At 45.1% G+C, this 17,106-nt stretch overlaps 1 protein-coding gene across 1 annotated transcript in view; it reads right to left on the bottom strand.

Moving 5' to 3' along the window:
- Strip2 (striatin interacting protein 2) overlaps positions 1–16,681 on the bottom strand; it is a 43,946-nt gene extending 27,265 nt beyond the window's left edge. Inside the window, exons 1-11 of the mRNA XM_075953465.1 lie at positions 16,437–16,681; positions 11,466–11,535; positions 7,905–7,979; positions 6,770–6,907; positions 5,175–5,295; positions 4,455–4,523; positions 4,176–4,282; positions 3,374–3,501; positions 1,971–2,174; positions 666–901; positions 333–398 (exon numbers count right to left, since the gene is read on the bottom strand). Coding sequence (XP_075809580.1) covers positions 333–398; positions 666–901; positions 1,971–2,174; positions 3,374–3,501; positions 4,176–4,282; positions 4,455–4,523; positions 5,175–5,295; positions 6,770–6,907; positions 7,905–7,979; positions 11,466–11,535; positions 16,437–16,598 — 1,376 coding nt within the window. The 5' untranslated portion in view covers positions 16,599–16,681. The remainder of the gene's footprint in view (positions 1–332; positions 399–665; positions 902–1,970; positions 2,175–3,373; positions 3,502–4,175; positions 4,283–4,454; positions 4,524–5,174; positions 5,296–6,769; positions 6,908–7,904; positions 7,980–11,465; positions 11,536–16,436) is intronic.
- Between the last annotated feature and the right edge of the window lie 425 nt (positions 16,682–17,106).

Below are 17,106 nucleotides of genomic sequence, written 5' to 3'. Positions count from 1 at the left end.
AACTCCATGCACTCTGAAATCACAGGGACCACACATTTTAGCATCTATCCCTGGTACCCTATGCCTTCTTATATAAAGTTCCTGGTCCATCATCTTGCTTAAGGTCACAAAAGTAACAATGACACACAGAAGCGTTTCTGAAAATTAGGAGATTTATATCATATAGTCTCTTATAGTCACTTGACCTGCAGATAACAGATTGCCACTTAAAGGAATATGTGACCTAATGACACCTCTGACAGTAAAATCTCTTCTAGCTTTACAAAGGCTAGTGGGGAAGATTCATGGCCTTCTATGACATACTTTATTCAGTTTGAATATCTAGTACTTACTGCCCCAGGGTGAATCCAATGAACTTATTTCTGCTTATCTCCAAGAAGTGTTCAATGTCCTTCTGTCTGAGATGATGGCGAAGAGACCGATACCAGAGAGAGGAAGAAAGCAAAACAGAACAACCTTGAGAAAGAAAACCTTTCAGGGCTCCTGATCCTTCATTTGAAGGACTAGAGCAGTGGAAGAAGACAGAAATCAACAGAAGGCACTTCAAATCCAGGAGTTCTGATCAGCACACCAGGTTAAGGAACACTGAATATGTGTGCTATCCCACCTACCACTGAAGAAATTGAAATCCCAAAGCTCAGGGTCACTGGTGCCATTAAACCTACCTGACCTTTGGGGCCCAGGGAAGGCCCTTGGGAAAGGCTACCCGGTCAGTAGACAGAGGTGTCTGTGAGGGTGGAGGTGGCACCAGAGGGTCCTGTTCCAGTAGGTCTAACTCTCCATCCAAGGCTCGTTCTCCATCACCTGCAGGCTCCTCTTCTTCCTCTGTGGCTGGTTCCTCAGTCTTGAAGAGATCCCTTTCATTGTAGATGTCCAGGCTGTCTTGCTTGGTGAGGAGTTGCTGGTGGTGGTGGGAGAGAGGAATTAGATAGGGCGTATGGCAACCTTGTCTGAAGTCACTCTCTCTAAACTTCAGGAAACCCACCTACTATGAGAGCATGCCATTATCCATCGCAATCTTACAATTCACTGAACTCAAACGTAGGAAAAACAGCTCCCGGGAAAAATGGCCGTGGCCAGTAAACGGAGCATAGGTAGTGCCAGTGTGGTAGCTAGCCAGCTTCCAGAAAGCACTGGTACTCCCTCCCCACACCCAGACTTCCCTCCCTAATTATGTTCTGCTTAGGTGAACATTCAATGAGTTTGCTTTCTGTCAGCACACACCAGCTGGCTGACTGATGAAGAAGAGGACACAAGCTTGCTGTCACTGAGTTTAGAATGCTAAATCTTATTGCATAAAGAAAAAAAGATAGGACAGAAATAGGCCAAAAAGTTAACAGTCACTGCCTCTGGTTGTTAAGCTTGTGGGTGATTTTTCTCTCTTCATCACATTTTTATATTTGTTCCAAATTTTCTACAATGAGTAAGCATTACTTTATGAAACATGGAAGGTTTAAAAAAATCATACTGCCTACAGTTTAGACCGGCTTGTGTGGCTCCATCACCTTTAATTGGTAAACTCTGGGAAGTCAGGCAGGTGAGTTCATGCAAATATGGCCGTGGCCCAATGTAACTTACTTAGATTTTCTCAGTAATATACACTACCTAGAACCCTAACCAGCCATCTCACAAGTGTAAGCTTGTGTCCAAAGCCAGAAGGAATATTGTGGCTCAAAATAAAACTTCTTGCTGCCAAGAAAATGGTAAGTGATTCATGATAGACATGTGGGTTTGCTAGGTGCTCTTTTCAGGGTCCCTACTCTCAGAATTCTAACATAACCCAAATTTAGGAGGCTAAGCAACTCTAGTCACTGAGGTTCAGATGAATAATACATGGCCAGGGGCCACCTCGGCTACAGAGCCAACCTGGGATGGTCATTTACTGCCCTTTCCTACCACATCGAAAGCATCTTAGAATCTTGATTTTTGACCAGTCAGTACCCCAATACTACCATATGCTTGGTCCATACCCTTCGAGAACCACGGCGGCCCCGCAGCTTGGACGGTGGAGGGGCCAGCTGAGACTCCCCCAGATCAAGAGTGTAAGAAGGCGGGGAGGCAGCACGCATGCTCTTTACGACCTGGATACTGTCCTCAGCAAGTGGAGGCAGGCCCAACTCTGCACGCTTCTGTATTTTGAGAGCCTGCAGATGCTCAAATCCACCAAGTGTAAACTAAAGAGTAAAAAGGAAAAGGGAGGTTATCCAATGCCAGCTGGTCAGCCCTGAGCATGTTGTGTGTGAGTGTGTGTGTGTGTGAGTGTGTGTGTGTGTGAGTGTGTGTGTGTGTGAGTGTGTGTGTGTGTGTGTGTGTGTGTGTGTATAACTATAACTGAAGAAAAAGAGGCCATGGGTTTCAGAGAGAAAGAGGAGGAACAGTGAGTTCATGGAAGGTGTTAGAGGAAAAGGCAAGGGAAAAAATGATGTAATTTTATTGTAATTTCAAAAAAATTGTTATGATAAAAGGAGGAAGAGAAGAGAGGGGAAGGGAGGGCAGTCATAGAGAACAAAGCCAAAGAAACATGGACAGAAGGAAGGAACCACAACTTCCAATTTCCTCACGCTGCCCCTTGAACAAGGAAGCAGAAAAGCTGAAGAAATAAACATTGTCACTACTTCAGTCTGAGGATCTCTAGGGTCAGAATAAAACACAGCATTATTTACTGACTCGGGGCTGGAAACAAATCTAAACATTAGAGGAGAGGGGCTCCACTGGAAAAGTTAAAAATAGGAGGCAATCCTCCCTTTGTTTTGTTTCTTGAGCAGGGTCTCAATGTGTGGCCAAGCTGGTTTAATTGAAGACTAAACTTCAATAGCCTCAGCCTGTCGAGTGCTGGTTTTATAACCATGTGCCACTCTCCTCGGCACATTCAATCTTAGGGAGCACATTCAGATGTTATTGTGTCCTCTGTAATCAAGAGGTGGCTCACTAAGAGGGTATGCTGTTCCTCCAGCCCTATGGGATGGGAGCCAGAGAGAGACTATGGGGTGAAGGATCAGATTAAATAATAAATAACACATTATTAACTATATACTTGTAAGGACACCCTTCCTCTATTGGAAGAAAAGGCATGCATTAATCTTAATATTTCATAGCTACAGAAACAGGCACAGGGCTGTCCAAGGTTCACTGGTATGAACAGTCAGATTCCCAGCGGTCAGCGAGGGTTCTTTCTATGGGAAAGGTGCCGTTGACATCTTCAGCTCATGGAGTTGTATCCAAGAGATCCATCCAATAGAAAGAGAAATCTGATATACAGAGCAAACAGACTCTAGCGGGCCTTTTGTTTCTCTCAGTTAGCTGGGCTAACAGCTGGCCTATTCTGCTGCCTAGCTCTGATCAGGTGAGATAGGAACGGAGATCAGTCACTCACCATAACCACCTTCCAGAGCAGAAGCAGAACCTTCTTTATTGGAAAGTGAGGGGCCATGCCACTGCAGAATTTGGTAACCATGGAAAAGAGCAGGAGGGCAAAAGGCTCTTCATTATGTGTGGAAAAGCCTGAGATACAAAGAGAATCAAGAGAAAGAGATGAAGTAGCTGACATCCTGCCCTAGATTTATGAATTGGAGCACACACTGAGGAAGGCACTCACCTCTCCTGTAAGCTTCTAGAGCATTCTGTCTTGAGAAGGAGGCATGGTGAGCCTCCTTCCTGAGGGAATTCCCTCAGAGGACCGGACTGAGGCTATTGTGGTAAAACAGTGTGCCCCCACCCCAGAAGTTACTAAGGCAATGCTTTCAGGGTCATACCAAACAGGGAGTAACAGTAATGATGTGGTTTTCTGGTTAAAGGAATCAAGGTATTTCGTGGACCACACTTCATTCTTTTCTTATTTACATTAATAAATACATTTTTTAAATGCTTTCACATCCTATCCCTCTCAGATGACCACTTCAACTTACATTAGAACAAAGTTCAACTCTTTTTCCCCCCAATATGGGCTTCATGATAAAATGGGAGAGAAACGATTATCCTCATTCTAACCAGGGGAACTAAGACACACAGGGGTGCAATCACACCCAGCCCTCATGTCCCATAAAATATATGTGTCTTAAAAAAAGAAAATATGCTAATTTTAAAAAGAAAAAGAACAAAATAGAACCGCTTCCCTCCGCTGGGCTTCCCCCGCCCTCAGTACTCTACACCCACCCTCCTCAGGTGCCACTTCTTACTTAGTTCAGTTCGGAAAGTCTCTCGGGCTGTCCTCCACCCACGGGGGTCTATTTCTCGCTCCAGGCGGATATTTTCCACCATTAGGTACATGACACTCAGCAGCACCCTGGAGTCACAAAGGATCATAGGAGATTCCCAAGGCAGTTATAGTTACAGACATCAAGGATGACATCAGTGCGCGTTAGTTAAAAGGTAACTTCTCACTCATCCGGGATTTGGAAAAAGGGTAACCGTGCTAATCACCCCTCTGTCCAAAGCCCACGGTTGCCCTCACTCACCTGAGCTCAGTGCTGTCAGCAATGGACACGGCTGGTTTCCGAAGGGCACTACTAGAGGCCTGGCTGTTGCTGCCATGGAGAGGAAGGAAAGAACAGGAACCCATAAGGCTTCTTTCCTCCTTGTGCTCTCCCTCTTCACACAAACCCCCGCCATTCCCTGGCTATGCATCCACAATAAAATAGGAACACCTGCTACCTCAGTAAATCCTCAGCTATGGTGAAGACAGGAAAAGATAGGGTCTGTGATATCAATTTCTCTTGTGATTCCCCACAATGCTTACCCCTGGGCTGAACACAAAACAGATACCAAGCAGCCTCTGATAAATAATAAACAGACTTCAATGCATCTAAAACTCCGGGATGGCAGGCACAAGAGAAAGAACGTCCAGTGCAGTGGCAGCAGATAAAGCCGCATCGACAGTTACAGCTCACGAGGCACACTGACAGAAACTGGTCTGTTCCTGTGTGTTGTGCTTATGATGGGAAAAGTTTCCTTTATTAATTCCAGAGTTAGGCTCAGCTGAAAAGTTGCTTAGATTAAAAAAGTAATCAAACCAGGCTAGGCCTGTGAAGCCCAGGATTGTAGCTCAGGGAGAAGAACAATCCGGAAAGGAAGTTGGCAGGGGAAACCGCCAGTGAGTGTAGAGGGGAGATGTGAGCGGAGTCAGCTCCCGCAGGGGGACCCACTGACATGTGAATCCTTCCCCTAAAGCTTCTCACTCGATTTCTATGTGGAGGAGCTCCAGGAAGGTCGAGAAGGTCCCCATCTGATAGAGCAGGAAGCAGTTGTATCTGGACCAGTGTAGCACATCCACCTCCGAGTCACATTCCCCGAAAGTACCTAGAGGATCAGACAGTTCCTGTAATTGGGAGGGGGCAGCTACCCCAGTTCTTTCTACCCTGTTACATGATTTAAATTTTTCTTAATACTTTACAGACTAATGAGGCTTATAGAGATTGGGCAGGGCCCATGAGAACTTCCTTAGATGAGTGAGCCAGTGGAGAAAGGGGTTGTCTCCCAGGTAAGTGAGTCGTAAATCACCCCGAGAAGTAGGTTTCATGATAAGGATTCAAGCGTATATGTACAGCCAGTTTGGGAATGGATCTTCAGAAGAGAAACAGGGGGAATAGGGAGGGAAGGAAGGCAACTGAAAGAGTTCAGTCGCAGGGGACTTTCTGGAAACAATACAAAATACACAACTCTCCCAAGAGCTATCTCTTCCAAGAGTGAGATAATCAAGATTATCTTCTCAATCTTGTTAGTCATTTTTATGAGGACTGAGTATATTAATTCTTCCCGCTTCCTGACTGCCCATTGTGGGTTGCAGACAAAGCCCTTACGCAAAAGGATCTTTGTATTGGCAGCTGGAAGTTGCTCAGAGCCTCAGATCTGAGCAATTCAAGAAGTACCACCTTATTTACTGCAGTCTTCCCTTTCCTAGTCTTTTCTTCCCATTTATTGTTCTTTTCTGTTTGTTTTCTTATGGTTTAATTCCCAATCTGTTGGTTTGCCAGAAATCCTCACATGCGTGATCTTAGAACTTATTTTCATTACTCTAGCAAGACTTATATTCAGTGTTCCTTCCAACACCTGGCTAGCAGGTTTCTTCTGGGAAGCTTTACCCAATTCATCTCATTTAGTTCTGGTTATCTCCAAATTACTCCCAGCATCCCCTCCTGCTGCTGCGTTGGCCTGAATCTTCAAAACGCCAATGAGAAATCTCAGTGCTGGTGCCAGGGCACAGCTGGTGAAAGCACTATCTGTGTTAACTCTGTTGGTGGTACATCATCAGCTCTCCCTATGTGGACTCTTGCCAATCTTCATACACACTTAGAGCCCAGATTAGAGGGGGGGAAAATTCACACAAGAAGTCCTGACATGCACCAGGTATGATGACTTATGTCTGTAATCCTAACTTAGGAGGTAGAGGCAGGAGGATCAAGAGTTCACAATCGTTCTCAGAGGAAAAGAAAGAAAAGAAAAGAGGGCCAGGCATGGTAGCACACATCTTTAATCCTAGCATTTGTGAGGGCGAGGCAGATGAATCTCTGTGAGTTCGAGACTAGCCAGAGCTACAAAGTGAAACCCTGTTTTTAAAGGGAAAAAAAGGAAGGAAGAACCTGATGTGCGTGGTAAGATAGAGGCAGATCCCAAGAGATCCAGAACAGTATCCAGTGCTATCTCTTGATCTACTCCTAACATGGCAAGACCCATGACTGGGTTGTAAGGCACCTTGCTTTCCTGGTAAGGTCTGCTTTATCCACTGCCCTCCCTAGTTTCCACCCCTATCAAATCAGCAAAAATAAACACTTACCTTGGGCTAGATAGAGAACAGCCCGGGCCACCTTCAGCCGTTGTTCCCTACTGACCACCTCCAGTCGGTCCAGAAGTCCCATCACATAGGTCTTTTGGGCATCTTCTTCCAACTCCAGCCATTCCTTAGCGTCTTGCACTACGGATAGAAAGCCATACACAGCTGATGTTGGTTACTGCACTTCTTCCTGGAGAGGGCCCTGATAAAACACCCACCTCTGTTCTCGGTTCCCAAAAGATTCTTTTCTTCAAAACCTTTTCTTATTTAAAAGTTTTGGATTCTTTTTTTTTGTTGTTTTGTTTTGTTTTTGGTGACATTGAGGATTGAACCCCGGGCCTTTCACACACTAGGCAAGCTCTACCTGTAAACTACATTCCTACCCCAAGCTTTCCTTATTTAACTAGGAAGACATAAGGGATATATAGGAAAAGGACCCAAAATGTCCTAATCTGAGCCTACTCTGTCCCCACATTGTCACCATTCCCACTTTTGTTCACACAATAAATTCTGCTCTCAGCCTATCCTCAAGGAGTCCCTCTGTCTCCATCCATATCCAGCGCCTAGTCACCCTACAGGCCCAGTAAAAGAGGACCCTTCCACACTCATGCCCTAAACACTCTTTTGCTTTACCGTGACATTTCAAATTCTCCTCCGGGCCTTGGCTACTTGTGTGTTACGCACTCTCTGCCTGCTATCAGACTATGCGCCTTATTTGTAGACACTGCAAATTACTCCCAGCTCAGCCTCCTGCATCTCGGACACAACACATACTCACACACTGCACATTTGTTGAATTAAAAATTAAATTACCACCGAGAAAGTAAGGAAACAGATCTGAAGGGATCACGATGAGGGCATGTAAAACTACTGCTGGCAGGGAGTGGGGTGAGAGACAGAAGCTACACGTTAAGGACTAGGTTAGGCACATGATTCCATTGGGCTGTAGGGTATTGTTCAGCCTTGCTGAGCCGTCCCTCTTACTTTTCTTGGTTTCACCTTCTCTGTATAAGGAAGTCTGTGTTCTATATGCAAGAAATGAGGGGTATGTGGTTGTGAAGGGGATGAAGAATCAAACTTCGATTGAGCCTTTCACTGGGTCAGACTGGGACATCTGTGACTAGGGATGCAGCAGCACCTTGAGTTCTGAAATCCTCTTCAAAGCATCTTCTGTTGGTGGTGAACTCCAGGTTCTCTGTGTAGCTGTATAATTCTGTTACAGGAAGACAAAACAGAGTCACATTTAGAATCTAGAATAGAGAGGCTCACTCGAGGGAGCTGAAGGGTCCAACACATTCTTGTGTCCAATTCAATCTAGAGCCAGTTCCTCCCTTTCAGAACAGCTAAAAATAGCATGTGTGTCCCTGGGTGATTAAACTATCAAACCTGTCCTCCTGCCAGATGGCTGGCAACAGAGAAGGAAGACAGCCTTCGACATTTGGTGAGGGCCAGGGGGAGGGCTGGAGTACAGGTTTAATGCCATCATTTCTGTTTCTTAGGGCTGCAATCTACTTAGTTCTGTCAACCCAGGTTAAAGCTATACCATCTTTAGGGACGAGAAGGGCAACACAACTCGGGATCTTAGAGGAAAGATCTGTGCTGTTTGGGAAGCCAGGACAAGTGCTAGAAAAAACCAAAACAAACAAACAAACAAACAAACAAAAAACCACCAAAAACCACATGCTGGTTGGAAGCCAGTTTGTTTTCCCTATGCTGAGTTTCCTTGAAAGGTACAGAAATTTAGGTTCCTACATATGGCTACCTGGGCAGATGATGTGGCAAATCATGTAAGCACCTAAGGTTGCCAAAAGATTTTGTGTTCAGGAAAATCTAACCTTATTGATTGCAGCCTCTGACTATAAAACAAGGAAACAATGTTCCCTGCCCCTCCAGCACCAGAACATTCACTCTGCACCCTCATTTCACAAATGATTTTAAATCAAACATTATCTCAAAACTTATTCCACCTATATCATGAAGTCATAGAAATCTATGTACATTCTAGCCAATTAGTAAAAGATTGAGAACTACTTGAAAGTTAAAACTCTTAAGTCTTGTGTCTCAGAATCTGGGGACAGCCAGAAACAAATCTCAACTTTGAATCTTAGGTATGTCAATCATTAATTTGTTAATGGAAATGTGAGTATACGTGTATGCATTTATTTAGATCAGAAAAATCAGGAAAGTCTAGTCAGGAATGTAAACAGTGCTGAACCTTGTCCTTATTTTTAAAATGTTAGATAATGAAATTTCATATACAGATAATTATAAAATACATTTAAGATAGTCATGAATCTTCTACTCAGATTAAACAAATGTAACGTTTGCCATATGTGCTCAGACCACTCTCCAGCCTTATTCCTTCCTCGGGAAATAACTACTACCATGAATTTGGCATTCATTCCTCACATGCTCACTTTTAGATTTGTACTACATATGTATGTCCATAAACAATATACCAGGGCTGGAGAGGTGGTCTAGCAGTTAACAGCACTTGTAACTCTTGCAGAGGACCAGGTTCAATTCCCAGCACCCATATGTTAGCTCACAGCTATGCTTATCCCCACATTCAGACCACACACATAGTACACATATACATGGATGCAGGCAAAACATTCCTGCACATCAAGTAAAATGAATCTAAATTTAAACAATATATCTGTCATACTGTTCTATTTTTAATCTTAACATTATCATAAATTGTATAAATTCTTTTTGCCATTGCTTCTTTGCCTCAGCTTTGTTGAGTATTTATTCATACTGAAATATGTTGATACAAATCAATTATATTAATGGTTATATGCAGACTATGATTACACGCTAGTTTATCTATTCCCTTGCAGATGGGGCTTTTAGGTTGTTCTTAACTTTTCGTAATTAAAAACAAGGCTGAAATAAATGTTTTTTTGTGCTCAAGGATAAAGTTCTTTAGATAATACATCTAGAGATAAAGTTACTGGGTCATAATATGTGCACATCTTCAATTTTATTAGATATGCCCTAATTGCTTTCCAGTTTTATACTCTGCACCTTCACACTGCTACACATACGCAGTGTAGAAACGTGCTTACTAGTCCCTCACGAACTTTGTGTGTATGTGTATGGGTATATGTGTGCCATACTGCACATAGAAGTCAGACAACAGCTTGTGGGTGTCAGTTCTCTTCTTCCACCACCATATGGGGCTGAGGTTGAAACTCAGGTCATGAGGCTTGGTGGCAAGTAGCCTTACCTGCTGGGTCATCTTGCCTGTCTTCAAATCTTATAGTCTGATGATTGTGAAATAATATCCTGTTTTTTAAAAATTCACTTCCTTCATTAACTAATAAACTTGAACATCTTTTCAGATACACACACACACTTTCTTCTGTGGTGCTGTGGCCTCATGCACGGCCCTTTAAATATTTACTGACTTCCTGATTTTCTTTTCTGTGAGTTTATATTCTTTGTCTACTTCTCTTTCAGGTTAGTCATCTCTTCTTTGTTTATCTCTCTTTCTCTACACGTGTTCACATTCTAGATTCTAATCCTTTGTTCGTTATTAAACCTAGCTATTTCTGTCACTCATTGCAAAATTTATTCCCTGGGCTTATTCACCAGAACTTCTGCAAAAATGTTTGTCTTTTTGTCTGAAAAAGCATGTCTCAAAGTGTCATTTCCACGTGACAGAATATTTAACTTTCACGCCATCTCCACCCGAAGCTCATTTATTAATAACTAGCATTCACAGCACGTGTAACATGGAGGCCCTTAATGTGCAGAGATCATGCTTGCCCTAGCTAAAATTCTAGACAGGGAGAAGCAGCCCAGAATTGAAAAAGGAATGGGACCACTCAACCCCAGCTCACAGATCTTGACTGTGACTGATGCAGGTGATGTCCAGCCTTACTCAGCCAGCCAATTACCTATAATCTCCTTCAGCTGTGGCTGGAATGTTAATAAGGACAAGTGTTGGGGAAAGGAAGGAAAATGAAGGTAGACAAAGGAGAGAGAGAGAATAGGATAAAGAAAGGGTGGCAGAGAAAATAAGCACACAAATACACGGATTATAGGACGAGAGAGGTGAATAATGGAAACAGAGAGAACTGATTTGATATTTGAGAGTGCAGCAAAAAGGCCAGAGGCCAGAGAGATGGCTCAATGGTTAAGAGCACTGACTGGGCCGGGCAGTGGTGGCGCACGCCTTTAATCCCAGCACTCGGGAGGCAGAGGCAAGCGGATCTCTGTGAGTTCGAGGCCAGCCTGATCTACAAGAGCTAGTTCCAGGACAGGCTCCAAAACCACAGAGAAACCCTGTCTCGAAAAACAAAACAAAACAAACAAACAAACAAAAAAGAGCACTGACTGCTTTTCCAGAGGACCCGGGTTCAATTCCTAGCACTCACATGGCAGCTCACAACTGTCTGTAATTCCTCACATTAGACATACATGTAGGAAAACCACTGATGCACATAAAATAAACAAAATTAAATAAAAGAAAAAGAATGACTAGGAAAGAGGACGAGACTGAGCAAATGAAGAGTACTCTCATCAAGGGGAATGCACTGTAAAGGGATATTCATTATTGGTTGCGGGAAGGATATAGCGATAACAGCCCTTGTTCAGTAGCTCTGGCTAAGACCACAGACGCTGTCGGAAGCTTAGATGCCCACTCCCTTCCCCACCACGTTCCCATTCACTCCTGATCGTCCATTCATACCTGACAGCTCTGCTGCGTGCCCATCTGCATCTCCATATTCAAATTCCAGAGTAGGGCAGTCCACAGAGCCCTATAGTAGAGAAAGTTCTCATTAATGGGGAAGGGGGTTGTCAAAGAAAGAATATACCCTGTACCCTATTTCTACCCTTTTCCCTCTTGGAGGCCAAGGTCAGATCAGAGAGGCATCTAGAAAGCCCGAATTGGCCCTTTCATTTGAGAGTCAACCTCTCCTTTCAACCCAAAATCTGAGGCCCAGTGCAGGGAAGGGCTGGGATTGCTCCCTAGTATCAGCCAGTCTAGGTAAAGGACAGGACTACACACCAGGATAAAAGCTGCCATCTGAGGCAAGGCACGATAACATATGCCTTGTTCCATTCTGGAGGCAGAGGCGGGAGGGTTCATGCTTAAGGTCAGCCTGGGCTGGGGATGATGTTTAGCTAGCATGCATCAAGCCCCACATTTGATCTGCACTACTCCCGGAAACAGAGTATGGTGGCACACACCTGCAGGCCCAGCACTCAGCTGCATGGGGAGTTTGAGGCCAGTCTGGACTGCATAGGACTTTTCCTCACAAAACCATAACCAACTAAAAGCAAAAAGAAAGCAATGATCTAAGCCTATTTCTAATCTACATGAAACAGGGACAAGAGGAACATCTAGGTCATGTCTAAGAAAAAAGATAAGCAAAAACCAAAAGAACTGAATTCTGGCCCAAGTTCTGTTATTAGTCCACTAAATGTGTCTCATGCCGAAGGTTCCTCATATACTTAAGGAAAATAGAAAAAGAAAAAGGAAAAAAGAAAAAGGTTTTGAGCTCTAACATTCAACAACTAATTATCCAGTTAGTATAAATAAGATAGCATCTATATTCCAAGTTGCATCAAATACTAAATTTCCTATGATGTTGTATGTATAATCCACTTTAAAATATTTTAATACTCTCACTTTCTAACCTCTTCAGATTCCTTTTAGTATACTTTTATATAAACTCTGCTTATTTAGACAATGCTGGGATTGCAGACATGTGCCACCACCTAGTGTATGAGTTGCTGGGATTAAATGCAGGACTTTGTACATGCTAAGCAAGCACCTTACCAAATGTGCTACATCCCTAGATATTTTAGTTTCGAGACAGGGTCTAGTTCTACAGGCCAGGATGCCCCAGAACTCACGATATACTTCAGACCAACTGAACTCAAAGGACAATCCTTCTGCCTCAGCCTTCCAAGTGTGGGATTTCTGGTATGAGTCACTGTGTTAGGCCCTATGTGAATTTTTGAAACTCTGGGTTCTGTTAGACCTGATTGCACAAGTCTTTAATCCTAGTACTCAGGATGTAGAGACAGGAGGATCTTTGTGTATTTGAGGTCAGCTGGTCTACATAGTGAATTCCAGGTCTGCCAGAGCTACATAGTGAGATCCTGTCTCAAAAATCAACTAAGCAAAATTAATACAATTTTAATCTTGCTTCTGTCACATATTATATAATCATGGCCAAGTTTACTTCTCTGTACCTCAGTATAATATTAAATAAATATTTGGTCTTTGCCCTTGAATCCTAGCACAGTGTTCCTAAAAATCCTTAGAACATTCTGATCGTGTTGTATGTTACTCAGGATCCCATTAACTATACCAGAATTAATGTTACTGATAACTCATGGGGGACCCTTACATAGTTCTAAGTAAGGATTGGCTCTACCAGAAAAAAAAAAGCACGCTTTGAAGCTAATAATCAGTGCTCTTATGATGGTGGTATGTGGACCACAGATTGAGCTCAGTTGCAAGGCCAAGGGTTTAACTGACCCCATCATGCTCCATATGAAAACCCAGTCAGTCAAGTACTTGTTATGTAAGCCTGAGGTGCCGGCAGTTCTCAGAACCCATGAGTACGTGTTTGTAATACCAGTGCTGGGCAACCATCCTGGCCAACTTGGACTAGCTCCTCACCAGTGAAAGACTGTCTCAAAAAACCGAGGTGAATGGCCCAGGAATGACACCTGAGATGAACCCCTGGCTTTCACACACGTGCACACACATGTACATTTCCAGCTGCACAGGAAGAGAGGGTGTGTGTGTGTGTGTGTGACAGAATCCCTGACACAGTGACTTGCAGTTTGGTGCTGATGAAAAAAATGGCTGTACTACGAGGGTGGTGACCCTTAGAGAGGGCATAGAATCTCCGAACTGATCCAAGCCCATATCCTGTCTTACGAATCTCTTCTATTTAGTTGTTTATGATTTGTACCTTTCATTTAAAAATCAGATTCTTAAGTACACACATTCCTGAGTTCAGTCATTCTAGCAAACCATCAATCCAACTTGAAAGGGGTAAGTAATGGTAACCTGAGTTTTCAGTTTGCCAAGAAGAAATGAATACAATGTAGGAACCTCACTTGTGGCTGGCCTCTCAAGTAGGGGCAATCTTGTGTATGCACTGACCCCGGGTAATTAGTGTCAGAATTGAATTCACATGGAGGACATTGCATTGGCATCAGTAATTATTGTTGGAAAATGCTCAGTATTCTCATCCATAAAATGACAATAATAAGACTCTCTTCAGAGGGTTATTGTCACGATTAATTAGTTAAGTACAAGAAAGGCTCTTAGCATATATAGCTCTCTTGATCTGTGTCAATTGTAATTCTCTTCTAGCAATTTTTTTTCCAGAAGCCCTAGAAAAGAAAACTATCTTCCCTAAGAACTGCCCTCTGCTGGAAAGTAAAGAGGAAAGAAAAGCAGATCTGGGCACTGCAGAGATGGTCGGGGACCGACTGACAAGAATATCCTATACACTGGAAGGAAGGGGGAAAAAAAGCTCGTTTTTGCAGCATGGCTTTTTGGAGGCAATGAGCCCTGACAGAGAAGATGACTACAGTTGTTCACTTCCAAGCATGAAGAATGCAGCTGCAGAAATGCAGCTGTAAACAGCAGCGCCAGGAAAAGTCTGGGGTATCGACACTGAACTCACTGGCAGAAGCAAAGTACCAGGAGAGCCTTTTCCTGCTGGAAGCTGTGATGGTGAGGGTCATTACTTCAGAAGGGCGATCCAACAGAGCACTCTGCGGCCACCTTATTTGCATATCGTCTGTCTCCGCACCCTTCCTAGAATGCTAGCTCACTGTCGTGTCATTAGCATCTAATAACTTCATTGTGATCTCCTGAAAATATCTGATCAAGAACTTCCTCTACTTTGTGCGGCCACGACAAACAGCTCTCCTTCACCATGCCCTCCCCACCATGAAAGACCTCTGAAACCACAAGCCATCTTTTCCTCCAATGGGGGGGGGGGGGAGGCAAAACAGAAACAATGTCTTTCCTGGGGAAGGTGGTACATGGTTCTTCTAAAAGAAAACTAGCAAGGAACCTTGGCTGTGCAAGGTGGTGACTCTAGGGGCAATCCCCCTCCCCCTTTTACCTTTAAGAAAACAGGAGCTGGGGGGGGGGCGGGAAGCTCAGTGATAGTAAACATGCTTAGTTTTGTGAGCCCTCTTTACAATAAATAACCAAATAGACAAATAAATCACGTTGGAAATTGTGATGCATTATTCAGACAAAGCATCATAGACTTGATTTATAGGACTCCCTCTGCCAGTTAATGAGAATGATGAGTTATAAGTACTGACCAATTAATTATGTGAACTGTGATAAGCACTTTATGTTCAATTATTTATAGCGTTAACCCCATTTTAGAGATGAAGAAACTGGAGCTCCGATAGGTTAGGTAATTCGCCACAAAGAAAATAAATAGTAGCACTGAAGTAAAAAAAAAAAAAAAAAAAAAAACTGGCCTGACCTGAAGGACTCTGAACTTGGTGGTCTTGGACACTCCCTTTGCTAGGTGTCTGATAGCAGGAAGGTTGGCTTTATCTCTTTTACTCCCTAAAGGACTCCCCCCTCCCTTCCCGGCCTCTTTTTATGGTGCCAAGGATCAAATTTAGCACCTTGAGCATGCTAGCTAGGCAAACACTCCATCACTGCGCCACATCCTCCAGCCCTGTGTCTTTTGCATAGTAAAATGAAAGGGTTGGGCTCACTTTGGTGGCACGTACTGTAATCCCAGAACGTGGGAAATGGAAGCAAGAAGATCAAGGAGGAGTTCAAGGTTCTCCTCAGCTAACACAGTGAGTTCAAGCCCAGCCAGGGGAAATGAAACTCTTGTCCGTGGCTTTGCCCTGAGCTGTCTCAAATAGCTAAACTAAGATGAAATCAGATAAAATAAGGGCTAACCCAAATGACCTCCACAGCCCCGCAGGCGACATTTCGTCCCCCTGAGTTGTCTCCCCCCCGCCCCCCCCCGCCAATGCAGTTTTGCTCTTACTAATAGATGAAAACTGGCTGGATAAGGGGGTGTGTGTGTGGGGGGGTGATAATAATTCAGTCCTTTCATTGTTCTAGTTAGATTTTTTTGTTGTTGTTTAATTTAGAGGAGGAAAATATCCAAATAGCCAACCCCCTTAGCTGCACCTGGGACCGCTGCACCCAAATGCCGCCGCTCTGGTTCTACCCCAGCTTGAACCACGTCTCTCTTAACCCTCCTAGACAGGGACAAGACCTCCGAGGAAGGCGCTCCCCCAGGCACCTCCATCACCCCGAGATCAGAAGATAGCGAGGGCAAGCAAGTGCTTCAGGCCGGTCTGGTCCAGTCCAGAGCCAGTTGCTGCAGTCTGGAGCGGGAGACGCGCCGCTCGCCTGCCCAACCTTCCCTCCCGCGACCGGGCTGGGGCTCCCACCCCTCCGGACAGTCCTAGCACCTCTGCGCGCTGGTTCCCCATCAGCAAATCGGGGTCCGAAAATCACCCGGCGACAGCTATCAAGTATCTGCAAAGTATCTGTTACGCTCTTCGCGCGGGTTAGGGAAACCGCAGGAAACAGGGCTGGAAAGCCGGCGACCCGCAACGGGAAGGGACCGGGCTGTGGGCCGCGTCACCTCATCCGCCGCTTCCCGCCCGGGGACGTCTCCGGGTTCCTCACCTCCGACTCCCGCCGCTGGCTGCGGAACGCTTCCCGGCCCTTGGGCGCACCCAGTTTCCCTTTGCCGCCGTTGCCGTTGTTGCCGTTGTTGCCGTTGTTGCCGTTGTTGCCGTTGTCATTAGCTGGTGAGCCGGCGGGCCCGGGGGCCGCGGGGTCGTCCATGCTGGGCCGGTTGGTTCCCTCCAGCCGCTCGCCTCCCTCCAGCAGCTCCGCGGTCTCCGCCCGGGGCGACCCAGCCACAGCGCGCGCCCGGACCCAGGCCCCGCCCCCTCCGCTTCTATTGGCTGTGACTACTCCCTGAGGCCCCGCCCCGTGTTGCGATTGGCTGGTCAGCCAGGCCGAGGTTGGGGCTCTTTCAAGGAATATTTTCCCCTCACACCCCAGGCTTTTTTACTGCACTTTGCAGGAGGTTGGCTCCTGGCTCCGCCTCTCGAATTCTGGATCCTGAGCTCGGGCGGCTTACCTCCGCGCTGCCTGCTCCTTTCAGCGCTGTCGGGTCCCACGTAGCGGCCTTTGCCTGCCAGCCCTAGTCTTCGCCCCAGTTCCACTGCAGTCTACGGTTCCACAGACCGGGACCCCCCAATCCTGGCTGCTGCATGCCTCTCATATCCCGCTTTGTCGCAGAGAAGGGCTTGGCCCCTTGGAATAGCCCGAGCCACCACACCACTAA

Source organism: Microtus pennsylvanicus, chromosome 19 (genome assembly GCF_037038515.1).
Source record: "Microtus pennsylvanicus isolate mMicPen1 chromosome 19, mMicPen1.hap1, whole genome shotgun sequence".
In the NCBI taxonomy this organism is placed as follows: domain Eukaryota; kingdom Metazoa; phylum Chordata; class Mammalia; order Rodentia; family Cricetidae; genus Microtus; species Microtus pennsylvanicus.
Note: the sequence above shows the minus strand (reverse complement) of the source record. Positions and strands in the feature narration are given on the sequence as shown.